The 27,293-nt window shown below is 42.5% G+C and overlaps 1 protein-coding gene across 1 annotated transcript; it reads left to right on the top strand.

Moving 5' to 3' along the window:
- The first annotated feature begins 2,398 nt into the window (after positions 1–2,398).
- tfam (transcription factor A, mitochondrial) lies at positions 2,399–22,136 on the top strand. The gene is made up of 7 exons (XM_055647243.1): positions 2,399–2,554; positions 3,923–4,056; positions 12,324–12,394; positions 12,566–12,715; positions 13,931–14,026; positions 17,088–17,144; positions 21,407–22,136. The coding sequence occupies exons 1-7, from the start codon at positions 2,484–2,486 to the stop codon at positions 21,665–21,667; spliced, it is 840 nt and encodes a 279-aa protein (XP_055503218.1). The 5' UTR covers positions 2,399–2,483; the 3' UTR covers positions 21,668–22,136.
- The last annotated feature ends 5,157 nt before the right edge of the window (positions 22,137–27,293 follow it).

The raw sequence follows: 27,293 nt of genomic DNA, 5'->3' as shown, positions 1-27,293 counted from the left end.
ATTATTACTGTATGTCGTGTTGTTACTTGCTAGCAGAGCACCCAGGCAAATTCTCGGTATGTGTACATACTTGGCCAATAATCGTATTCATAAACTTATTCATTCATTCATGTCGCCAGGAAGTAGGAAAAGATGTAGGAAGGAACTGCAGATGATGGTTTACACGGAAGATTGACACAAAAAACTTTGATCCTTACACAATCCTGCACTGTGAATCTCACCCTCTCCCTCTGGCGGTTGAGGATGTGGGTGACAATGAAACACAGAACCAAGTCATTAAATTACAAAGGATCTGCTGAAGCATTATTGTAAATATTACTCTGTGATTTATGGACTGTCCCCAGGGACACATTCAGAGACAGACATTGAGTGCTGCTGGAAGGTCATAAACTCGGTGAAAGACAAAGACACTCTTTGGTCTGCCCGAGCTTTGTTGACCTCCCAGCAGAGCGAGACTGCTGTCGGGGAATGTTGCCGACTGGCCCGCTGCAGTGGTACGTGCTGAGGGACGCACTAATAAAGCCTGGTTCAGCCAACGCCAAGGCTCTGTGGGGGAGAGCAACAGTCCACAGTCCTTCCACTCGATGCTGGACTTGGGGGATGAATGTGGTGGAGAAGCCCCTCAAAATAAGGGAATGGATTTCAGGCCAGGGATCACATGAGTGGCAAGGGTGTGTGGTAAAATTGGGTAATTTGTAGTGAACACTGTGTAACGATGAATGTACAGCCTCTGAAAATGTCAGAAGAATTGTCTACACAGTTCCTGTATTGTATAGGTAGACACAAAATGCTGGAGGAACTCAGCGGGACCAGCAGCATCTCTGGAGAGAAAGAATGGGTGACGTTTCGAGCCAAGATCCTTCTTCAGCCAATTGTATGTGTTTATTTAATTGAATAAAGTCTATTTTGATTTTTTTTTTAAATTGAGGAACAGTAAGCCTATGTGTTCCTGTGCTGCAGATCAAACTCAAGCAGACAGCTACCCATCTAGACAGAGTTTCTGTTGCCCACTCCAAGCCCTCAGTCTAAAGAAAGGTCTCGACCTGCAACATCCGCCTATTTATTTTTCTCCAGAGATGCTGCCCGAGTTACTACAGCATTTTGTGTCTTATCTTCGGAAAGAAAAACAAAGGGTGTTGTTTTTAAATCTGCCGCTGGCTAGGTGTTGTGCGACGTGCACTGGCTGCTTGCAGCGGGTGGGTGGGCCGGCGCTCCGGGCACCGACAATCACACAGCTCTCTGGTAGGATGTGAATATGGATTTATCTAACGTCAAGTAACCCCTGCATTTCCCTCTACCTCTCCATCCCTCCTCCACCCAAGTCGCACCGGCTTCTCGTTCTCTCCCAGCAAACAACTAGCACAACAAAACGGTCTGTTTCCTTCATCATCGTTACTTTTTTTTTGCATATCTTTTTCATCCATTTGTTTCTATATCTCTCTCGCTACATCACATTGGCTATATCTTTTTCTCTCGTTCCCTTGGAGAGAAGGCTCCCCATACTTTCAGTCTGAAGAAGGGGTGCAGGCTCGACCCGAAACGTCGCCCTAATTCCTTGTTTCTCCTGGAGAGATGCTGCCAGGGATGTCCCGCTGAGTTACTCCAGTATTTTGTGTCTTATCTTCGGTTAAAACCCAGATGTGCAGTTCGTTCATATGCAGCGCGGCTCCCATAGCAGCTGTTTCTAGCAGGTCCGCACCCCCATAGCAGCTGTTCTTGGTCCTCCAAAATATTCCAAATGGAATTTAAACTGGAGGTTCCTGGTAAAGGGAGGGCTTTTGGGTTGGGACCCTTCTTTAGAAACATTTTAGGGTTTCAGATCTGGAAAAGAAAGAGCTACTTTCAATTTTTCAGTTGCATCTGGTGCTGCGAGGTAACTATACAGTTTCTAGATAGATAGCTTTAATTTGGACTAGCACATCTGTCTAGGTAGCTGGGATCACAAATTGGATCGTCTGCTCCTAATTGGTTTGGGTTTGGTGTAGGTCTTGTAGTCTATGTCGAGCTGACCATTTAATATTTTGTAAAAACAGGTCAAACGGCTGTTACTAGTGGGTCCGCACCCTCATAGCGGCTGTTTCTAGCAGGTCCGCACCCCCATAGCGGCTGTTACTAGTGGGTCCGCACCCTCATAGGGGCGGTTCCTAGCAGGTCCGCACCCATAGCTGCTGTTACTAGCGGGTCCGCACCCCCATAGCGGCTGTTACTAGCAGGTCCGCACCCCGGCTGTTACTAGCAGGTCCGCACCCCCATAGCGGCTGTTACTAGTGGGTCCGCACCCTCATAGCGGCTGTTTCTAGCGGGTGCGCACCCCCATAGCGGCTGTTTCTAGTGGGTCCGCACATCCCACAGAGGCGGGTGGGCGCGCGCTCCGGGCCTCGACACTCGTAGCGGCGGCTTCTGGCGGTTGGGTTGACGGGAGCGCGCAATCACAGCCCGCGCGCGACCCCTCATAGCGGCGGGTTGTGGCGGGAGCGCGCACAATGGCGGCGTTGCTGTCTCTCGGCGTGGGCCTGCTCGGCAGAGGGCTGCTCGGCTGCCCGCGGGCCGCCAGGTGAGTGAGTGCTGGAGTAACTCGGCTGGGGCAGGCAGACTCCTCGTGTCCGGACCCTTCTTCAGACCGCCTGAAGAGCGATCTTCACCCGAAACGCCACCCATTCCTTCTCTCCAGAGACGCTCTTGAATTTTGAGGACAAGTTCTGGCGGTTTCGGCCCACGGCTTCAGCAGACACCGTTACCGTAGTCGCTTCTGCAGCCAGCGTGTTGGAGGAGGGAACGAGAGACAACGAAGAGGGGATGGGTCATGCATGATCTGTACACCTCGCTCTGAATCCATCAACCCCCTCCTCTCCTAGCTTCATTATTTCCCGCTCATTGTTAAGCGTGGTCTGCCCCCAGTCCCAACCCCCTCCCCATAGACAGACATGTCCATTCCCGCTTGCAGTCTTACTACTCGTGTTTAAACTTAAACGTGTTTCTCATGCCTGCTTTGAAGTGAGAAGGGTGGTAGGGTATGTGTCCTGTGTTCTGCATACTAAACGGTCTCTGGCTCTTTCACCCCTCAGCAAATTCTTTTATTTTTGGTGTACTATAAAGTGTCTTCCCTCCTCTTCATTTCCTGCACAAAATCGTCGCCCTCCCCTCCCTCTGTGCAATGTAACACACCTACATCGACTCCCAAAAATTACAATAAGTAAATACACAGTCCCACAGTAACTCAGCGGGTCAGGCAGCAACTCTGGAGAACATGGATAGGTAATGTTTCAGATTGAGACCCTGCTTCAGATTGATTATCGGGCGAGGGTGGAAGAAAGTCCCCTCTTCCTTTTTTTTACCCCGGTTTACTACCACACTTAACATGACCCCGGATGTGGCCCTTGTGGCTAAGGGATCAGGGGGTATGGAGAGAGCAGGTACGGGATACTGAGTTGGATGATCAGCCATGATCATATTGAATGGCGGTGCAGGCTCGAAGGGCCGAATGGCCTACCCTGCACCTAAAGTCCTATGTTAAAGCCCTGTCCCACAATACGAGTTCATTCCAAGAGCCCTCCCGAGTTTGCCCTGATTTAAACTCGTTTGCCCGGTACTCAAGGGCTCTCGTGGACATTTTTCAACATGTTGAAAAATCTTCACGAGTTTTCCTGTGCTTACCTGCCGTTAGCGAGTCTTCCCGAGTACCTGCCATTAACGTTACGAGCCGCTTGGAGATGTTCCCGAGCTCCGACGTACCTGCTACGTTCATTCTGAGTTTGAAGAAGTGTCTCGACCAAATCGTCACCCATTAGTGATTATCAGTCTCATACGTTTGATGGCATTATTGTATTATGGATATATAGAATGGTTTTCTTATGTCCCTATTTTTTTCGTTTGATTGTCAATGAATGTTGAATAATAAAATAAACTTATCTTTGTGAAACAGCTGCAGCAGCATTTGCTCAGGAATACGAAGGTTGTCATTGGATAAGTCCCCCCCCAGCCCACCAAAACGGCCACTCAATGCTTATCTACATTATGTGGTGGAACAGCAACAGATATTATTTAAGCAAAAACCAGGTAAAAATACTTCCAAATAAAATCAATTTTGTTAATGGGACGATATATCGGTTGAACATTATTTTGTAAATCCCCTTACAAATTGCTGTGGAAATCATAAGGTCACAGCTGTGTCTCTGAAATATTTTATAGCATCAGTGGAAATATAAGCATTTAATGTTTCAGGTCAACCAGGGTTCTCACTTAACTTTTTTTCTCTGTTGCCAGCCGGGCAACCACGGCAGCATTTTAGGTTGCCAAATGACAGTTAAGGTGGTCATTTAAGATGACTTGCATACGCGTGCAATAATGTCCTCGGCCGAAGTGCGTAGTTACCAGTCGGAATTATGGTCAATGAAGCATTCACATATTATTTCTGCTTCAAATAAAGTAAAAAACTAAACATATTCACTAATCAAGACATGATGTATACCACAATGACAGGCAACAAAATTACAATACAGCATCTCATCTCTTTTGTAACATTGCAGTGAATGCAATTTCTATTATTTCTTTCCATTTCCAAACAAAAATGTGGTTGGATTTTTCAGCATATGATCAACCTCGGTGAGACCAAGTGCAGGCTTGGCGATCGCTTCGCACAACACCTCTACTCGGATCGCAGTAACCAACCTGATCTCCCGGTGGCTCAGCATTTCAACTCCCCCCTCCCATTCCAAATCCGACCTTTCTGTGCTGGGCCTCCTCCATGGCCAGAGTGCGGCCCACTGTAATTTGGAGAAGCATTTTCGCTTGGGCAGTTTACACCCCAGGGGTATGAACATTGGCTTCTCCAATTTCAGGTAGTCCTTGCTTTCTCCCTCCTTCCCCTCCCATTCCAAGCTCTCCCACAGCCTACTGTCCCCGCATCTTCCTTTCTTTCCCCCCACCCCCCCTGACATCAGTCTGAAGAAGGGTCTCGACCCGTAACGTCGCCTATTCCTTCGCTCCATAGATGCTGCCTCACCCGCTGATTTTCTCCAGCTTTGTCTACCAACGGGATCCCACCACTGGCCACATCTTCCCATCTCCTCCCCTGTCTACTTTCCGCAGAGCCCGCTCCCTCTGTAACTCCCTGGTCAATTCGTCCCTTCCCACCCAAACATATAACATATATATATAACATATATAACAATTACAGCACGGAAAAAGGCCATCTCGGCCCTACAAGTCCGTGCCGAACAATTATTTCCCTTAGTCCCACCTGCCTGCACTCATACCATAACCCTCCATTCCCTTCTCATCCATATGCCTATCCAATTTATTTTTAAAAGATACCAACGAACCTGCCTCCACCACTTCCACGACCACTCTCTGAGTAAAGAAGTTCCCCCTAATGTTACCCCTAAACTTCTGTCCCTTAACTCTGAAGTCATGTCCTCTTGTTTGAATCTTCCCTATTCTCAAAGGGAAAAGCTTGTCCACATCGACTCTGTCTATCCCTCTCATCATTTTAAAGACCTCTATCAAGTCCCCCCTTAATCTTCTGCGCTCCAGAGAATAAAGACCTAACTTATTCAACCTTTCTCTGTAACTTAGTTGTTGAAAACCAGGCAACATTCTAGTAAATCTCCTCTGTACTCTCTCTATTTTGTTGACATCCTTCCTATAATTGGGCGACCAAAATTGTACACCATACTCCAGATTTGGTCTCACCAATGCCTTGTACAATTTTAACATTACATCCCAGCTTCTATACTCAATGCTCTGATTTATAAAGGCTAGCATACCAAAAGCTTTCTTTACCACCCTATCTATATGAGATTCCACCTTCAAGGAACTATGCACGGTTATTCCCAGATCCCTCTGTTCAACTGTATTCTTCAATTCCCTACCATTTACCATGTACGTCCTATTTTGATTTATCCTGCCAAGGTGTAGCACCTCACATTTATCAGCATTAAACTCCATCTGCCAACTTTCAGCCCATTCTTCCAAATGGCCTAAATCATTCTATAGACTTTGGAAATCCTCTTCATTATCTACAACGCCCCCTATATTGGTATCATCCGCATACTTACTAATCCAATTTACCACACCTTCATCCAGATCATTGATGTACATGACAAACAACAAAGGACCCAACGCAGATCCCTGAGGCACCCCACTAGTCATCTGCCTCCAACCCGACAGCCATCCACCATTACCCTCTGGCGTCTCCTATTCAGCCACTGTTGAATCCATCTTGCTACTCCTGCATTTATACCCAACAGTTGAACCTTCTTAACCAACCTTCCATGATGAACCTTGTCAAAGGCCCTTACTAAAGTCCATATAGACAACATCCACTGCTTTACCCTCGTCAATTTCCCTAGTAACCTCTTCAAAAAAATTCAAGAAGATTAGTCAAACGTGACCTTCCAGGCACAAATCCATGTTGACTGTTCCTAATCAGACCCTGTTTATCCAGATGCTTATATATATTATCTCTAAGTATCTTTTCCATTAATTTGCCCACCACTGAAGTCAAACTAACAGGTCTATAATTGCTAGGTTTACTCTTAGAACCCTTTTTAAACAATGGAACAACATGCGCAGTACGCCAATCCTCGGGGACTATTCCCGTTTCTAATGACATTTGAAATATTTCTGTCATAGCCCCGGCTATTTCTACACTAACTTCCCTCAATGTCCTAGGGAATATCCTGTCAGGACCTGGAGGCTTATCCATTTTTATATTTTTCAAAAGTGTCAGTACTTCTTGTACTTTGATACTCATAGTATCCATAACTACTCTACTAGTTTCCCTTACCTCACATAATTAAATATCCTTCTCCTTGGTGAATACCGAAGAAAAAAAATTGTTCAACATATCTCCCATCTCTTTTGGCTCTGCAGATAACTGTCCACTCTGTCTCTCCAATGGACCAATTTTATCCCTCGTTATCCTTTTGCTATTAATATAGCTGTAGAAACCCTTTGGATTTACTTTCACCTTACTTGCCAAAGCAACCTCATGTCTTTTAGCTTTTCTAATTTCTTTCTTAAGATTCTTTTTACATTCCTTATACTACTCAAGCACCTCATTTACTTCATGCTGCCTATAATTATTGTAGATCTTCCTCTTTTTCCGAACAAGATGTCCAATTTCCCTTGAAAACCAGGGCTCTTTCCAATTTTTACTGTTTCCTTTCAACCGAACAGGGACATAAAGATAAAGTACTCTTAAAATTTCCCCTTTAAATGTCCTCCATTTCTCTTCTACATCCTTCCCATAAAACAAAATGTCCCATTTCACCCTTTTAAATATAACCATTAAAATTACAGTCCGACCCTTCTAGTCCATAATTCCCCTAGTCCCATATACTACCATAACCCTCCATTTCCCATAAAACAATTTATTTTTAAATGATAAAAAACGAACCTGTCCCACCACCTTCACTGGAAGCTCACTCCACACAGCTTTCTGAAAAGAAGTCATTCATGTTACCCCTCTCATCAAAGTTCAGCCCCCTGTTTGAATCTCCAATCTCAAAAAAGCTCTCAAACTCCCCTAGTCCCCCACTTCTGACCCTCTCTCATAAGCTTTCCACGTCATTATATTGAATTCAATCAAAGTTAAATCAAAAGTCTCAACCCCAGGTCCAGTTCTGACCCTCTCCATAATTATATTGAAACTAATGGTATTGTGATCACTGGACCCAAAGTGCTCCCCAACGCATACCTCCGCCACCTGTCCCGTCTCATTTCCTAACAGGAGGTCCAGCACTGCCCCTCCTCTAGTAGGTACCTCTATGTATTGCTGCAAAAAACTATCCTGCACACATTTTACAAACTCCAAACCATCCAGCCCATTTACAGAATGTGTTTCCCAGTCTATGTGTGGAAAGTTGAAATCTCCCACAATCACTACCTTGTGCTAACTACTAATATCTGCTGTCTCCTTACATATTTGCTCTTCCAATTCTCTATCCACATTTGGCGGTCTATAATACACCCCATATAAGTGTTGCTACACCTTTCCCACTTTTCAGTTCCATCCAAATAGCCTCCCTAGATGAGCCCTCCAATCTACCCTGCCAAAGCACTGCTGTAATATCTTCTCTGACTAGCAATGCAACACCTCCACCTCTTGCCCCTCCAATTCTATCACATCTGAAGCAACAAAATCCAGGAATATTTAGTTTCCAATCATAGAAACATAGAAATTAGGTGCAGGAGTAGGCCATTCGGCCCTTCGAGCCTGCACCGCCATTCAATATGATCATGGCTGATCATCCAACTCAGTATCCCGTACCTGCCTTCTCTCCATACCTCCTGATCCCCTTAGCCACAAGGGCCACATCTAACTCCCTCTTAAATATAGCCAATGAACTGGCCTTGACTACCCTCTGCGGCAGAGAGTTCCAGAGATTCACCACTCTCTGTGTGAAAAAAGTTCTTCTCATCTCGGTTTTAAAGGATTTCCCCCTTATCCTTAAGCTGTGACCCCTTGTCCTGGACTTCCCCAACATCGGAAGCAATCTTCCTGCATCTAGCCTGTCCAATCCCCTTAAGAATTTTGTAAGTTTCTATAAGATCCCCTCTCAATCTCCTAAATTCTAGAGAGTATAAACCAAGTCTATCCAGTCTTTCTTCATAAGACAGTCCTGACATCCCAGGAATCAGTCTGGTGAACCTTCTCTGCACTCCCTCTGTGGCAATAATGTCCTTCCTCAGATTTGGAGACCAAAACTGTACGCAATACTCCAGGTGTGGTCTCACCAAGACCCTGTACAACTACAGTAGAACCTCCCTGATCCTATACTCAAATCCTTTTGCTATGAAAGCTAACATACCATTCGCTTTCTTCACTGCCCTCCTGCAACCATGTTTCACTAATCGCCACAACATCATACTTCCAGGTGTCTATCCAGACTCTAAGCTCATCCACCTTTCTTACAGTGCTCCTAGGCAGTAATCCTGAGATTGTTACCTTTTTGGTTCTTTTCCTTAACTCTCCTCCCAACTCACTAAATCCTCCCTTCAGGACCTCTTCCCTTGTTTTACCTATGTCATTGGTACCTATATGTACCACGACCTCAGGCTCTTCTCCCTCTAATTTCAGGATATCTTGGACGCGTTGAGACTCAAACAGGAGTACTTATTTGCAAGGTGTACCGACATTGGAGTACTCACTCGTCCCTGCCTCTGCCCCTTGCCCTTCCTTAGCGTGACCCACATGTCTCTCTCCCGTGGTTTTGGAGTGACCACCTCCCCATGCCCCTTGCCCTTCCTTAACTCCTCTCTATGACCTCCTCACTCTCTCCCTGACCAGACAGAGGTCATCGAGCTGCTGCTCCAGGATCCTAATACGGTCCCTTAGGAGCCCCATCTCGATGCACCTGGTGCAGATGTGGACGTCTGGAGGGCCATCCGACACCATGACCTCCCACATCTGACATCCAGAACCACCCCCTCTCCTGGTACTTTCCCTTGCAACTGCAGGAAATGATACAATTGTCACTTTACCTCCCACCTTGACTCCATTCAAGGACCCAAGCAATCTTTCCAGGTGCGGCAGACGTTCACCTGCACCTCCTCCAACCTCATCTATTGCATCCGCTGCTCTACATCGGTGAGGCCAAGCGTAGGCTTGGAGATCGCTTCGCCCAACACCTCCGCTCGGTTTGCAATAACCAACCTGATCTCCCGGTGGCTCCCCTTCCCATTCCGAATCCAACCTTTCTGTCCCGGGCCTCCTCCATGGCCAGAGTGTGGCCCACTAAATTGTAGAAGCAGCTTGGGTAGTTTACACTCCAGCTGTATGAACATTGACTTCTCCTACTTTCACCTCTGCTTCCCAGCTCTCCCTCAGCCCACTGTCTCCGCCTCTCCCTTTCTTCTTCCCGCCCCCCCCCACCCTCAAATCAGTCTGAAGAGGGGTCTGGACCCGAAACGTCGCCTATTTCCTTTGCTCCATAGATGCTGCCTCACCTGCTGAGTTTCTCCAGCATTTTTGTCTAGCCATTCACACGAGTTCTGTTATCCCACTTTCCTCACCCACTCCCTACACATTAGGGGCAATTTTACAGAGACAAGTTAACCTACAAAGCCAATTCGTCTTTGGGATGTGGGAGGATACCCACACGCTTGCAGGGAGAATGTGCAAATTCAACACAGACAGTGCCCGAGGACAGGATCGAACATAGATCTCTGGCATGTGAGGCAGCAAGTCCACCAGTTGTGCCACTATATTTCATTTTCCAACACACAAAAAATTATACGTTGATAACTTTGGTTACCTTAAAAAAAGAACCTATCCATTTTCAGTCTTCAATCTCTAAGTGACCCTATGCCCCCCTTTACAGCTACCATATGTTTTAATTCAGTTCAAGACTATGGGGCAGTAAATTAGCCATAAAGTTGCTGCGTGAAATTGCCAGATACCTGGAATTGATCCTGAATATGGGTGCTGTCTGTTTGGAGTTTGCTCCTTTTTCTCTTTGATCGCATGGGTTTTCTCCGGGTGCTCTTGTTTCCTTCCACATTCCAAAGGTGAACAGGAACCTTTTTCAGACACAACCCAAATATATTCATATATAAATATACACTGATTTGTTTTCTCGTTTATAACATTGTTTACAGAGTACTATGTTTACATATTCTGTTCTGCTGCTGCAAGTAAGGATTTCATTGTTCTAACTGGGACGTGAGAGAATAAAATTCTATTGACTCTTGACTTGCATCGCTAATGTGTGGGATAGAACTAGTGTACGGGTGATCGGTGGTCGGCGTGGGCCGAAGTGCCTGTTTCCACGCTGTATCTTTAAATTAAACTAAAAACGCTAAAACCAGAGGAAATCTAATGAAGGGTCTCTACCCGAAACATCACCCAATTTCTTCTATCCAGAGATGCTGGCTGCTCCATGGAGTTCCCCCGCACAATTAAAGCATGGAATAGTCTTCACCCTATCATAGTTACCCAACCAGACGCAACTAAATTTAAGGTAGCTCTTTTACCCCAAGAACCCCATTTTGCTTAAGTCCAAGTCAAGAGAGTTTTATTGCCCTGTGTCCCAGATAGGACAATGAAATTCTTGCTTGCTGCAGCACAACAGAATATGTAAACATAATACAGAACAGGATAAAAAGTTCAGTGTGTCTATATACCATAGACCATATATATATATACACACACAATAAATAAACAGATAAAGTGCAATAGGTTGTTATTTTTCAGAGATTGGAGCCTGGTGGTGGTGGGTCCACTCCTGTTTAAATTCCATTTGGAATATTTTTGGAGGCCCAGGAAACCAAGAAGCAAGAGTTACTCCACGGAGTTACTCCAGCTCCAGGGAATGATTCTGCGTTGGTTTTCAGCAATGGCGGCCAGATCTCCCACAGTGCAAAGGGAGGGAGAAAGTGCACGGCGCCGACCAGTTGCCGTGGCAGTGCACATGTGCAGGGCAACCGATGATGTGCTGGCCGTGGATGTGCACATGTGCATGGGGAGGATGTGCAGGCCGTGGCAGTGCGCATGTGCAAGGCGGCCTGCCGTGCCGGCGGATGAGGAGCGGGTGGAGAATGGGGTACAGATACGGATGGCTGGCGGAGACGGAGAGTGACAGAGAGAGAGATAGAGAGGGGGGCCCGCTCAGAATTAAAGGTGCCAGATAGATGTCCTGGGTGCTTGCCAAGCCGGGCAAAATGGCATGACATTTAGGTTGCCCCGCATAACTTTAGGTTGCCATTGGCACCCAGGCAACTGTTAATTTAGAGCCCTGTCTACATATGCTGCATGACCTGCTCGCTGCTTCCTGTTTGTTCTGTTTTTTTTCTGTTCAGATTTCCAGCATCTGCAGTTCTTTGAGACCCATGAAACTGCAGATGCTATAATCCTGAGTGAAATCTAACTTGCTAGTTGAACCAGTGGGTCAGGTAGCATCTATGGAGGGAAGGTTCCTGACTCAACATCATCTGTCCATTTCCTGACAGGTGCTACCTGACCCACTGAGTTCCTCCAGTCATTATCTGCAGTTTTTTGATTTTTCATTCCGATTATGCCTCCAGTTTTATTTTATGTGACGTATCAGGGCCAATATTTATCTCTAACGAACAACAATTTGCAATTAAACTGGGTTTGGATTTTTTCTTTGATGGGTTAATTGTGCTGATTTCTGGTCATTTTAAGTCTACCTAAATAAAATTTGAGAGATATTCGGCAACCGCAATTAATTATTGGTTCATATTTTGTGTTTCATCCATGGTTGAAGCTCCAAGTCTTTAATCTTTCACTTGGCTAGATAGTCACAAGCCAGTGCCATGAAGCTACTTTGTATTGATCAAATAAAATTGTCTATTTACAGATATCCGTGTGGTAGAAAGGACTAAATGGATTGCTCAGGCTTGGAGACAGTTAACAGCAGATCAGAAACAAGTAAGCAGTTTAGATTTCCTAGACAAGAATTATTGGCATATAATATATAAAATCTTTTATAAAATGCCTGAAAACTATATATTTGGGCTGCTGTTCCTGTCACAGAAGAAAGAAGATATGGTTGGCCTACATGTCTTTTCAGATAACTAATACTCTGTCTTCTGCTCTCAGCCATATGAAATTGCAGCAAATGATGGTAAAGAGAAATATAAATTGGATTTGGCAGCCTTCAAGGCGCAACTCACTCCAGCTGAGTTAGCCATTTTGAAAGAAAAAAAGAGACACAAACTGGCCAAACGGAAATCAATGAGACAGAAACGAGTAAGTACTAAGTTAGCGTTGTGCTTGTAAAATGGTAAATAATTCTGGAGAAAACTATGCCTGTACTTTACTGGGGAAACAAAGAACTGTAGATGTTGGTTAGGACATAAAAGAGCTGGAGCAACTCAGCAGGTCAGGCGGCATCTCTGGAGAACGTGGATAGGTGACATTTCATGCTGAGACTCTTTAGACAGTTATCAGTCTGAAGAACGGTCTTGACCCGAAACATCCCCTATCCACATTCTCCAGAGATGCTGCTTGACTCGCCGAGTTACTCCAACACTTTGTGTCTGCCTGCATTTTACTGTTCTTGGTAGTATTTCTTCTCTTTGTAGCTCAGGTGGTCTACAATTGGAGTCAATTAATTCAGAAGGTTGGTAAAGCTGATCAGCTTCACCTCCTGGAAGCACCATGTCAATTTTCTGGTGTTGTATGGCTTAGCTGTTCAGAGTGAAAGAAGGTTGGGAAATCTTTTACAATGGGAGGTTCAGTCGTTGAACAAGGGAGACAAAGTGTTCCTGTGGTTACTGAATTCCAGGATGGTGTGTTATCAAGTTCAAAAGTGTCACAAAGTGCAGAATGTTTTTGAGGAGGAGGGAGCGGGAGGCATTACAATTAAAATCCAGTTACAAATTATAGGAAGGATGTCAACAAAATAGAGAGAGTACAGAGGAGATTTACTAGAATGTTGCCTGGGTTTCAGCAACTAAGTTACAGAGAAAGGTTGAACAAGTTAGGGCTTTATTCTTTGGAGCGCAAAGGTTAAGGGGGGGCTTGATAGAGGTCTTTAAAATGATGAGAGGGATAGATAGAGTTGACGTGGATAAGCTTTTCCCACTGAGAGTAGGGAAGATTCAAACAAGGGGACATGACTTGAGAATTAAGGGACAGAAGTTTAGGGGTAACATGAGGGGAAACTTCTTTACTCAGAGAGTGGTGGCTGTGTGGAATGAGCTTCCAGTGAAGGTGGTGGAGGCAGGTTCGTTTTTATCATTTAAAAATAAATTGGATAGTTATATGGACGGGAAAGGTATGGAGGGTTATGGTCTGAACGCAGGTGTATGGGACTAGGGGAGAATACGTGTTCGGCACGGACTAGAAGGGTCGAGATGGCCTGTTTCCGTGCTGTAATTGTTATATGGTTAAATCATGTTGAATTTTGGTGCTAATGAAGTGTTATGTAATGGTACCGGTAACTATTTTTGTTGAATGCAGAAGCTTACAATGTTGGGGAAGCCTAAACGACCACGGACAGCTTTCAATATCTTCATGGCAGAAAACTTTGATGATGCCAAAGGTCCAACTTCCACGGTAAGAATAACAAAACAATCATTTTATTATCAGGAAATAAATAGTTTAAAACATTTCTATTTGAGTTAAAACCTATATAATATCAAAATTACAAAATGTAACTGCTAGTTTCAGTGCTGTCCTTCCATTTATATTAGCACTTCTACTTTAATGTTACATTTATTTCTAAAGTTGCAATAATTAGAGCTGCAATGTTACTAGAACTTTTTATTATTTCTGATTTTTAATTATGCTTTTATGTTTTTATAATAATTTAACACAACTTTTATTTTGATGAGTGATGGGACAATATAGCATGCAACTGAATATAACTATATAACTGAAGTCCTTCATGACGTAGCATTATGTCTTCTCTGCACCTGCATTAAGGCCTTGACATGATTTCTGAAGCATGGCTGGTCATCATAGCCAAATTGCTGTCTAATGTGATTCAAGAAGATTTTGTGTAACTTACTTTGTGTCGCCCAGGCTTCCTAAGAACGTTAAATATCCCATGTGCTATTTTTAAGTCATCTCAAATTAACCTACGAGCTTCAAGGATCTGTTTGTGCATCACTGGATCTCACTGCTGCAGCACCTAACATCTCTTCAATTGTCTTTTGCATTGTATGGCATTTGCCCCATTTCTCTCGTCTTGAATATTAGTTTAATTCAGAGAATCATTTGCAGAAACAGGTCCTTCGGCCCACCGAGTCTGCGCCGTCCAGCAATCCCCATGCACTACAAAGCTATCCTACGTACCAGAGACAATTTACAATCTTTACTGAAGCTAATTAACCTACAAACCCGCGCGTCTTTGGAATGTGGGAGGAAACTGGAGTACCCGGAGAAAACCTATGCAGGTCATGGGGAGAACGTAAAAACTCTGTACAGATAGCACCCATAGTCATGATTGAACCTGGGTCGCTGCTGCTGTAAGGCAGCAATTCTACCGCTGCGTCACCGTGTCGCCCAAAAATTCTGCTCACTATTTATTTTATGATGTTCAAACGTAGCCCAATACAGCCAAATTTACTAAAACTCGTATTGAACAAAGAATAACACCCCATTTGGAGTTTGGGTTTTGTGCATCAACAAGTACAATGTTTTAATGTTTAACATGCAACAGCACCAAGATAAATGGAGTAACATTAACCAGTGTATGCTTTCTTTGTCAGCCTAACAGGAGAAATTGACACTTATCACGTGTGAGGGATTGGAACATCATCAAATTTGGCTGCCTTTAGAAATTTATTTCGATTTTACATGTGTTACATGTTGACATGCACTCTGTGATTCTATGTAATGGATTCTCAGCAGACCCAAACTCAGTGCAGTCCTGGAATGTGTATCATTGTATATTATATACCCTTTATTCAACCATACGTGACAAAATGTGAAACCTTGCCTCCAACAGGTTTTCTGTTGCAGGTGAGGTAATTGCATGATAAATAACAACTATTTCAACCCACATCATCTGCACTCTAAAACTTCAGTTAAACTTCCAACTTCAGTTTTGAAACTCCAGAAACCAGTTAAATCCTTGGCATGGATGCTTGAATCCAAGGACATTATTACCTTATTCACAAAAGCATAAGTTCTCAATAATCTACTTCCACTGCACATGATGATAGCAATCTACAACCAAAACCCTGGGAAAACATCACTTTCTACATCTCGGGAAGCATATCTTTAGAACTGAAGGCAGAGATTGAAGAGGAAAAATTACTGCAGACTTCATTGTGTCAACGTAACCTTTAGCTGTCTCGAAAAAAATGTATTTGAAGATCAGGACCTCAAATAAAATTACTGAGCTTGTAGCATTGTGGATGACAGTAGTCAGTGCTGCCTTGCTTGCTTTCCGTGTGAGCTACCAAGGAAAAGGCACTTGGCACTTCAAGGCACTGGAGAGATATCATCAGTTATGTCCACAAAAGCCCCTACAAGTCCTCTGGCAAGAAAAGCAAACTAATGTCAGCACTTTTTCACATGCCAGCATTCTTATCACTGGGAATCAATAAGCAGCAACTGAGTGACTGTTCTACTGGCAAAGCTATCTTTTTAGGTTAATGGGTTTCAAATTTTGCAAGTAATGAACCACTCCTGCTCAAACTTTATTCAAATGTCTGAATCAGTGTTTTAAATTCAAGGCAATTAGCGTTTTCATTGAAAACCTTTTCCCCTTATGGTGCAGCACCAGAGAAAGAGTGGAACCAAAATATAGAGAAAAGAGTGTGCGGAGAACTGTTAATCGTGGTTAATCGTGATTACTAGGATATTGTTTTGGAATATCATTCTTTACTGAGCATCAATGGTTTCAACCAGGGTCAACCTGGATGTTCTTACAGATTATTCTCTAGAGATCTAGTGGAAAATGCACATAGCTGTAAAGTTCTGGGTTTCAGTGTGGATTCTGTTAAGGCTGAAATGAAGTGGGAAAGATTGACTGTCGGGCATTTCAAACTGCACAGCCATTTCGGGCATGGCACAGTAATGTTGCTGGCATCTATGGGGCAATTAACCAGAGAGATTCTTGTCTGATAACCTCTAAAACAGAAGTGGAAGATAAACTGATGAAAACACAAAGATATTTATTGTGACATAAATTTCCCTGGTGCTAAGCGTCGTATATTGTGTGGGTCCAGATACCACTTTCTGTAGAACCGGTAGTACCGCAACACAAAGTGAGCAATCAAAATTGATCAGGTTTGTGTACCAGTTGTTCCAGGAAGCCCATGAGACTTGCCGAAAGGTCAATGTCACGTTTCTGGAAATGACATTTTTGGAAATTGTGGCTTCCATGCATTGGTTCACGATTCCCTCAGGCAGTCTAACAAATAACTCCTCAAATGTTGAGTTGATGCCATTTTCACTTAGGGGTTTGCAGATCCAGACATGAGTTGCTGGAATCAATATAGTCAAGAAATGGTTCCATGTGACTATTAATGTTGAATATATTTGGACTGCATCGGGATGTCCATGATGTTCTTTTTAAACATTCTGTATAATTTGACCGCTGCTGCTATTTAGTAGTGTATGGTGATTGTCCTTTAAACAAATTGCCAACATTTTGTCTTTATAGGCAAAGCTAAAGTACCTCCAGGATGAGTGGCATCAGTTATCCGATACACAGAAACAGGTAAAAGTGGTCTTTGCTTATAATAGATTAAATGCTTCATGGTTCCCTTGTCTTTATATTATCATTTGATTTGGAATTTCTGCCCGAGCATAGATCTCGTTACCATTTGCTATATGATATATTTTCTATTGCACAATTTTCACTTTAACGTAGTGCCTAGGAACCGTAACTTGGGCATTAATATTCTCGCATCAAGAACCATTTGTGACTGGAGCCCTATCCATCAGTCACAAGCTAATATGTAGATTCCGTGTGGTCATTTACAGTCCATGTCTTGGTAGTCAAAGCCTATAGAATAAAACTGCTCCTAATTTATCTTGGGCATTAAGATAGATTGATAGAAAAGGCATCGAGGGTCACAGCTATTAATCTGACATGTGGTAGGAAAGATGGTAATTTATAATGTCTGGCAATTCCTTGACACTTTGCCTCGTGTTACCTCTATTTCAAGATTAAAAGGGGAAATAGTCCTCTTTACATCATTCCAGTCAGTAGGTTTTGATTAAAATATATTTAGGCTTAAAATATAATTATTTTTAGACAGTGGAATTGGCATTCAGGTGATTGAAATGATAGGCATTTTCTGCAATGTTCCACACAGTCAAAACTGCAATCTTCAGATGAGTGGGGGTTCGGACGGAAATAATTGTAAATATTTCATCTCCCTTTTTAAGGAATGCATTCTTTCTTGTTTCTTTACCGGGTGACACAGTTCAGAAGGCAGATTGACCCTTCACAACAGTGCAGATTTTTTGGTAGAACTATCTAAATTATTCCATTTCACATTTTTTCCTGATAAACTTTCTAGTGTTTGTAATTTATTTTGTGTAACAGAGTTTGCTTTGCTACATGTGCACTGCTTTAATAGCATATGTTTGCTGCTGGTCCATTGCCCAGTCATTTTAAATGTATGCTGGCTACTGTCATTGCAAATTCTTTCATTTGCTCAAAACTGATCATTATTTTGAACGGTTTGATCAAATCTTTTGATCTGTTCTGCTCTGAGAAGGCTTGCAGATTTTCAACTCGCTAATTTCTGAAATCCTTCATCCCTGATAGTTTCAAATACCACTGAACTGATGGTGCTCTTATCTAGGAAATGATCTATTTGTTATAGATGGAGTATGGTAAAGATTCACTGGCTGCAAGAGCAGTAGGTGTGCCATTGTACAGACTGAGTAAACAAGGACTGTTCTTCTTTAGTTTAGATGCTGGCTGACCTGCTGAGCTCCTCTAGTTTATAGTTTACTCTAGGAAGGCAGTATGTTTGACAGCAGATCTATGATTCTTGTTTGGTGGAACTGTTTATGCTGCAGTGGAATAATTCCACTTGGACAAATGTATACAAGATTAGAATCATTAAATCACAGTTTTAACAAACACTAAGTTCAAAGTTTTATACTCCTGATTTTTAAAATATCGCAAGGTCGACATTGTTACTCTTTATCTGATGTAGTTAATTTCTGGGCAGATTTATTTAATATAATGTATGAATTCTGATTTGTGTAATTGGATGACATGTCTCATTCTGCGATCCTTGTAAAGATCACCCATAGAACATCTCACACATTGTCCTGGCGTAAGGGATAATTCTGGGTCACGTGATATCTATTTAATCTACTTTAAATACAAATCTTTACTTGTATGGCATTATATGTTTGGCTTTGGAATCTTAAGGTATGGAAACTTGCAGATAAGTGCACATGTCAGAGGCTGAAATTTGCCCGACATTTGTGATTAGCGCAGATATAAACTTATATAGTAGATACAAGTTTGTAGTATGTAAAATTTGAGTTACTAATAATGAAGCAACTACAAGTTTCTCATACATTAATTATCCTGAGTGTTGAAAATGAGCTATTTGATGTCAATCTTTCATGATTTACTAAAAAATAAGGCATGTTAAATACTACAGAATTTAGCTAACATTCTCTATTCCATGGGATGTGGTTGAAGGCTGGGCAACAACTGGATAATTGGCATGAAGGGATGACTTTAAAAAAAAAAAAAAAAAAAAAACTGAATTGGATTATGTGAACTTTTGGACTCAAAGTAAGAAACCATTAACTGAGGTGTTTAAAAATGATAGAAGGTGTAATCCACCAGAAGACAAATTCAAGGCAAGAGCCCAACATTTTAGATCCAACCCACTCTAGAAAGAAATGTGCATGAACTGCTTGAAAAGACTGTAATTCTAAAAAGTGTACAAAGTGAGCCAAAGATGCTTCAGAATATGGAGAAAAAGTGGGAAGCTGCAGCTGAAACAGTTCATCATGGCCAGCCAGTCTGATAATAATGAATAATTCATCTTTCTAACGCAGCCAACTGTTATTGCCTGTTCGTTGGAGTTTTTCTTCGCCATTTTTGAGTGTTCTAGTTGAGAAAGTTCACCTTGAGCTGCTGGCAACTACTGTATGCAGGCTGCATATATAATAGGCTGCTACATGCTTACCTTGGTTGCAGAAGAAGGAATGCATTGTTTATATCGAAGATAGACACAAAATGCTGGAGTAACTCAGTCGGACAGGCAGCATCTCTGGAGAGAAGGAATGGGTGACGTTTTGGGTCAAAACCCTTCTTTAAACTGTCCAGAAATGTCATGAGTTTACTTTAGTTTACTATAGAGATACAGCATGGAAACAGGCTCTCGGCCCACCCACTCCGCGCTGTGCAACGATCACCCCATACAGTAGCACTATCCTACACACTTGGGACAATTTACCAATTTTGCTGACGCAAATGAACCCACAAACCAAAGAGAGATACCAAAAAGCTGGAGTAACTTAGCGGGTCAGGCAGCATCTCCGGAGAAAAGGAATAGGTGACATTTCGAGTCGACGGCATGCTTCAGACTGAAGAAGGGCCTCAACCCAAAACGTTGCCAGACCCACTGAGTTACACCAGCTTTTTTTGTGTCTGTAGTTGGTTTAAACCAGCATCTGCAGTTCCTTCCAAAGCATTGTTTATATCGACACGTTTCAATTGGAACGCGCACACAAGAGAAAATTGTTCTTTTCTGGAATAGGTTGTGAAAGATTTGCATTGCGGTGAGGTGATCGGCAGATTGTGCATTGCATTTATTGAGCAAGAAGGTCTTGGGATAAATCCTTAAAAAGTGCATGTTCTGGAATGGAAATAACTTCATTGTTAGAATTTCTTTGAGTGAAAATAAGTTTTATTTCTATGAACATTTCTTTCGTTTTTTAGTTTTCTTGTTCTATTCAAAGGTTATCACCAATTTAAACTTTTCAACATAACAAATAAATATTGGGTGCATATGTTCATTGACACTAACCATCTTAATATTAATATAAAATGTCTGAAAAAGGGTCTCGACCTGAAATGTCACCCATTCCTTCTCTCCAGCGATGCTGCCTGACACGCTGAGTTACTCCAGCTTTTTGTGTCTATCTTCGGTTTAAACCAGCGTCTGCAGTTCCTTCTCTTAATATTATAAATCTGTACACATAGTTCAAAGTTGATAAGTGATTTAAGTACTTATATAAAATCTGTTCACACAAAAACATCTCAAACATTTATAATAAGAGTACCTTTTTGTAGACAAACAGAGCAGCTGTTATGCAATGAAGCACTCCACCACAGAAGGAGTTTAATGGTGCAGTCTCCGAGTTCTGGACTCTTTTAATGCCATGGCATCTTTAATGTCCAGCTAAATTAATCGCAGACGGCAAATGTGACTCTGGTTTAAACTCCATTCCAAAAGGCAGCTGCTCCTTGTCCTCGGCTCTGAGCTAAACTGTTCTAGATTGAGTTCAAAACCTGGCACTAGGGTGAGCAAGTTAGTATTGTTAAATTGTAATTGTCGGACATTTGTAAGGCCTAGTGGAAAAACATGGACTACAGTTAATTTTCCAGCAGTGAGTCTAGATAAAGATGGCTTCTGTGTCCAGCAACCACTTCTTCCCTCTGTTCCCATTTCTTCCACTTCATCGTCCTCCTACATCACTCCACCCCCTCCCATTATGCCGTTTGAGGTGCAGGGTGAGGTCGTGCAAGTCTGTTTGGAAAACTGTGTTTCAAAACTCACACCTTTAATACACCCTTGCTGAAGAAAATCTAAGAAAGATCAAACAAAGGACACTGTTTCTGCATTTCAATGATCTTTGATGTACATATTTTTTTCAGATAGAAATGGGCCATTTGGTGTAACCATTTGGCATTAACCATGTTTGTTCCTCACTGAAATCTTTTATGCCATCTGAAGTTCTATAAATCTCTTGCACTCGCTGTTACTTTTCTAGATGTACAAGCAGCTGGCTGAGGATGATAAAATCCGATACCGGAATGAAATCAAGTCCTGGGAAGAGCAGATGATCGAGACAGGACACGAAGATGTCATTCGTGCAAAGAAAAAGAAAAGACTTCGAAGGTTGCCACGGAAGAAAGCAAAATCAAAACAAACTGTATCACAAACCGCTTCCACTGGTGCCAAAGCCTCAAAACCGACGACTACTTCAAAAACAGGGAAAGAAGTTAAGAGCAACAAAAAACCTGAAGAATAAGGTCATTCCTGAAAGACCTATTTTTATTGACCATGCTCATAACTGATATTCAAAACTGACTACTATTCCTGCCATTTCAAGAATCTACATGGATTATAATTGTGAAGGATTTGAATTTCTCTGCAGCAATATGGTTGTGACAGTAGATATACTAGGCACTGTGATCTAGCTACTTCATAGAAAGTTAGTGTATGCCATCTATATTGGGCGTACAATGAGGAACCTCTTGGGTTCAGTAGAAAATGCGTAATTTACAAGTTGTAAATACGCAAGGCTTGTCTGTAATTATGTGAACTAAATTCAGTTTTGTGATCTGCATATTTTGGAGACGAAGAACCACCATGGACAGGACCTGTAGTGTACATTTTACAACTTTTGTTTTTGTAAGCCGAAATAATCAATGCGACAAATTATCAGCTGAAGAATCTTCAATTATGCCATGTAAATAAAGATTCAAATTTGCATAGAACATTTGCACAACATTTTGTATAATGAATATGGTGCAGCATCTCATGGTGTTTAATCTGGGAGAGAAATGTACAGGCCATTTCAAGAAGCTGCATGGAAATAGACTTCTGATGGGGCTAAGTTGGCCAAAACCATGAGAGCAACGCAGTTTAAATTAAGTTGGGATAGATTTCTAGAATGCAGAACCAAGTGAGTAAAATATTCTGCTTTTACATAGAAATTGTTAGGTCTTTGAGTTGGTGGAGCTTAGAGACTGCAGAACTGGAAGTATCTGTGAGGGTAATGACGAAAAGAGTGCAAGATTTGACAAAGTATGATAGGAAACATGGAATGGGTCATTTTTGAGATTTGTTCTAAGACTTTCCATTGTAGGACATTGTCACAGAGTAGTGGATCCATTTGAAGTGTGTCAGGAATACTTGGTGGCTGGGTCTTAAATGGTACTCAAAATAATCTAGAGAGGAGAAATGGTGATATGATTGATCGTATTGGGAATTTAAATACTAGTTCTGAGTCAGCAGGACACCAAAACACACCAAAGACGACAATACAATAGCAAGTAAAAACAGAGTACCTGTTTGAAACTAAAAGAGACTTTAATTGTGGTAGTGTTAATTTAAAGACTATTCCGGTTCGCCCATGGTTTAATGTCTGTTAACTGACTTTTCCTGCTGATCATATAATCATGGGCTGGGATAGTGGACAATGAGGATTTGAATATGGAATAACACAGCACAGGAATAGGTCATTCGACCCACAATGCCAAGTTGAACTAATCTCTGCTTGCAGGTGATCCACATCCCTCCATTAGTTGCATATCCTTGTGCCTATCTAAAAGCCTCCTAAATTTCAATAGACAATAGGTGCAGGAGTAGACCATTCTGCCCTTCGAGCCAGCACCACCATTCAATGTGACCACGGCTGATCATTGTCAATCAGTACCCCGGTCCTGCCTTCTCCCCATATCCCCTGACTCTGCTATCTTTAAGAGCCTTATCTAGCTCTCTTGAAAGTATCCAGAGAACAGGCCTCCACCGCCCTCTGAGGCAGAGAATTCCACAGACTCACAACTGTGTGAAAAAGTGTTTCCTCATCTCCGTTCTTAATGTCGTTTCTGCCTCCACCATCACACCTGGCAGCGCGTTCCAAGCAACCACCCTATGTGTTAAAAAAAAGCTTGCCCAACCTAGAACAGTACAGTGCAGGAAATGGGCCCATCAGCCCACAATGTTTGTATCAATCATGATGCCGTTAAACTAAATTCCTCTGCCTGCACACGATCCACATCCCTCCATTCCTTGCATATCCACATGCTTATTTAAAAGCCTTTTAAATGTCAATATATCTGCCTCCACCACCACACATGGCCGTGTGTTCCAGGCATCCGCCACTCTGTTTTTAAAAAAAAAAAAAACTTGTTCCACACTCCTTTAAACTTTCCCCCGCACCTTAAAGCTATGCCCTCTAGTCTTTGACATTTCTACCCATGGGGTAAAATGGTCCTGAGCATCTATCTATGTTATCTTTGCCTTTCAAAATGTTATACATTTCCATCAGGCCTCTCCTCAACCTCTGACTTTCCAGAGAAAGAAATCCAAGTTTGTCCAGCCTCTACTTGTAGCTAAAACTATTTTAGTCCAGGCAGCATTGTGGTGAACCTCTTCTGCATCCTCTCCAAAGCCTCCTCATCCTTTCTGTACTAGCATGACGAGAACTGCATACAATACTCCAAAAACTGCCTCACCAAAGTCCTATAAAGCTGTATTTGGTATTATTCCCAAAGGGCCCAATGTTCGCAACCTTGGTCTCTTATGAGAAATTAGGCGCACAGAAAAGCACGCACTGAGGTGGAAAAATGTAACTTGGGAAACTGCACGAGTGTCTAGAGAAACTATTGCTGGTGAAATAGTTTCCTTGGAACAGCAAAGAGCAATTCCAGATATGTCTACCTCTGAGCATATCTGAAGGATGATGGAACAGTTGGTTGTGAGGTAAGGAGAGCAGCCAAATGCGACGCAGTCTCCACAGAGTTGCTTCCATGCAGTACCAAATAGCCGGGTTCGATCCTGACTACGGGTGCTCTCTGTATGGAATTTGTATGTTCTCCCTGCGACCGTGTGGGTTTTCTACGGGTGTTCCGGTTTCTTTCCACATTCCAAAGACATGCAGATTTGTAGGTTAATTGGCTTCTACAAATTGTCCCTAGTGTGCAGGATAGAACTAGTGTATGGGTGATTGCTGGTCAACATGGACTCAATGGGCCGAGAAGACTGTTTCCATGCTGTATTGCTAAATTAAAAACTAAACCAAGATGGACAATGCACAAGTAAATGGATGTCTTTGGCAATTTTAACTGAGGCAGCGTTGGTGATCAATCAGAATGGGAATTGGATTGGATGTGTTTGTAAAGGAAGTTTTGGGGTCAGTAGAAGTACTATTTGGATGTTACAAAATCTGGAATCATGAATGAACAATAGGTAATGAAACTGATTGAATTTTAGATTTGTGTTTACAGATAGTTCATTCCATCCAACCGTAGAATGGTATAGTTGAAACATTTCCCCCTGAAGTCGCATTGTTTTGGTGTTTCCTATGCATATGTTTTTAAACCATTGCCGATTTTCATATAACATTTGTTGGTTTCTTTTTTCCGCTGTATCTGCACCTATTAAGTGTCCAAATACATCACCCAGTGCAAATAAGAATGGCTGTGGACATGCTTGTAATTTAAAATGATGTGTTCAGACTAGCAGTTGAGGATTATTGGAGACAGTGAAGCCATTCAATTTTGCTCCTTTCTCATCGTAACCACAAATATTGTTGCGGTGGTAGCTTAACAGCCCAAGGGAAGTGTATTCTTCAATTTACCGATTGGCTGGTGGGTGTGTGGTCCTGGCTGTCGATACTGGATGTTCTGCATTCCTTTGGAATTTGATCACCCCACTTGCACGGTGAATATCATGGGGGTTATTGTTCTCTTTGCTTGCTCCCACTTAAGTCTAACCTAACCCAACCTGTACAATGGAATTTGTGGTGCCAATGGAAATGTGAGCTAACAACACTGACACACATAATGACAAAATGTCCTGAAACCCAATGCCTTTTAATAAACTTTATTGCCTTCAGGTGTCAACATACATATAGAGCATGAGCTTCTGGAGACAACAGTAAAAACCACTATTATAACGTGCTCACAAAAAATAGACCAACCACCTTTTTAGTTTAGTTTAAGGATTCAGCACAAAAACAGGCCCTTTAGCCCACCAAGTCTGCGCCGACCAGTGATCCCCTGCACGCTTGCATTATCCAACACTAACTAGGGACAATTTCCAATTATTCCAAGCCAAGTAGCCTACAAACCTGTATGTTTTTGGAGTGTGGGAGGAAACCGGAGTAAACCCACGTAGATCACGGGGAGAACGTACAAACTCCATACTGACAAGCACCCGTAGTCTTACTCGAACCCAGGTCTCTGGTGCTGCAAGGAAGTAACTCTACTGCTGTGCCGCCTGCTGTGCTACCGTGTCGAGCTGTAAAATAATTGAAATTTATTCAGCATTTGATTATGTAAAATAAGTAAACTTTCAAGATCTTGTATTGCCACACATTGACATGGATTTTGTAATTGGTGAATGGAGGCTGCAGGATCTTGAGGTATACAAAAGTGCTTTACAGTTAGTAAACCGTAGTAGGTGTTATCATGTAGAACTGTAATCAATTACAATAACATAATTCCATCACCACAGTGTACGAATAATCCGTAATCCTGAGTTAATGATCCAGACGGTTGATCTTTAATCCTGGTGAAATTTAAATTTATTGATTTTAAATAAATGCAAAATTAAAAACCAGTTCCCTAGGTTGGACGTATATTTTTTTTCCCCCCCAAGATCTAGGTGTGGATGATACGGTCAGAATGCATGAACCAAATCTAATTGCTCTTGGTGAGCCAGTCTCGAACCCCCACATTACCTCTGGGATGGTACTCTTCCACTATCCTGCACACACACAAGGGGCAATTTCCAATTTTACCAAGCCAATTAGCTTACAAACCCGTACTTTGGGTAGGGAATTCAAGGATTTGGACCAGATATATATTTACAAATAGAGCTGATGTTTGACTCATAGGGAAGCCTGCAGGTGGTGGTGTTGCCTGAACTTGCTGCTCTTGTTCTTGGTAGTAGAGGTGGCGGGTTTGGGAAATGCTGTTGGAGTAACCTAGTCAAATATCTTCATGTATTTTGTAAATAGTGGTCTGCAACCACTGCACCCGTCGTGGCGAGAATGGATGTTTAGAATAGTTGATGGGATGTTGTTTAAGGGGTCTGAATTATCTTGGCAAGTGGAGAATATTCTATTATATTTCTGACTTGTGGCATATAGGTGATGGAAAAGCCTTGGAGTGTGAGGAGGTGAATTGCTTACTGCACGATATATCGCCTCTGACCTGCTTTTATTGCTGCTCCACTCATGTGCCTTGGAGTTGATTTTTCTGGTCATTAGTGTTTGATCATGTGGGGTCTTGCCAATGGCATCGCTGTTGAATGCCAGGGTTAGGTGGTTGGCTGCTCTCTTGATGAAGTTGATCATTGCTTGGGCATTGCGTGGTGGAATATTGCTGCTGAATGTGCCAATGCCTTTCTGGGTGCATGTACTGTCTGCCTCGTTTGCCGAAGAATAAAAATGAGTTGAGCATTGCAAACATCAGTAACTAACCCAACATCTGATCTGATGATGGAAAGATGGTCATTTGATGAACAAGATGGTTGCTCATAGTTACTGCCCTGAGGAACTCCTGCAGCAATGTACTGGGGCTGGGATAGTTGACTTCCAACAACCACATCCTTTGTGGTGTCATGTATGAGACCAATGAAAGGGAGTGGGGAACCTGGAACTTAACATGTATAGAACATAGACCAGTGCAGCATAGGGGGAAAACCCTTCAGCCCATCATGTCATAAGGTCACAAATGAAAGGAGTAGAATTAGTCCATTCAGCCCATCAAGTCTACTCCGCCATTCAGTCCTAGCTGATCTATCTCACTCCTAACCCCATTCTCCCGCCTTCTTCCCATAACCTTTAACACTTGTACAAATCAAAAATCTATCTATCTCTGCCTTAAAACTATCCATTGACTTGGCCTCTACAGCCTTCTATG

Source organism: Leucoraja erinacea, chromosome 15 (genome assembly GCF_028641065.1).
Source record: "Leucoraja erinacea ecotype New England chromosome 15, Leri_hhj_1, whole genome shotgun sequence".
NCBI lineage: Eukaryota > Metazoa > Chordata > Chondrichthyes > Rajiformes > Rajidae > Leucoraja > Leucoraja erinaceus.
The sequence above is the reverse complement of the archived record's forward strand: the minus strand, read 5'-3'. Positions and strand labels throughout refer to the sequence as shown.

Excerpts from the sequence above, each read along its gene's own strand:
- tfam (XM_055647243.1), top strand. The coding sequence starts at position 2,484 with ATGGCGGCGTTGCTGTCTCTCGGCGTGGGCCTGCTCGGCAGAGGGCTG. Across the intron at positions 12,395-12,565 it reads TAACAGCAGATCAGAAACAA|CCATATGAAATTGCAGCAAA; the intron begins GTAAGCAGTTTA and ends TTCTGCTCTCAG. Across the intron at positions 17,145-21,406 it reads TATCCGATACACAGAAACAG|ATGTACAAGCAGCTGGCTGA; the intron begins GTAAAAGTGGTC and ends TTACTTTTCTAG.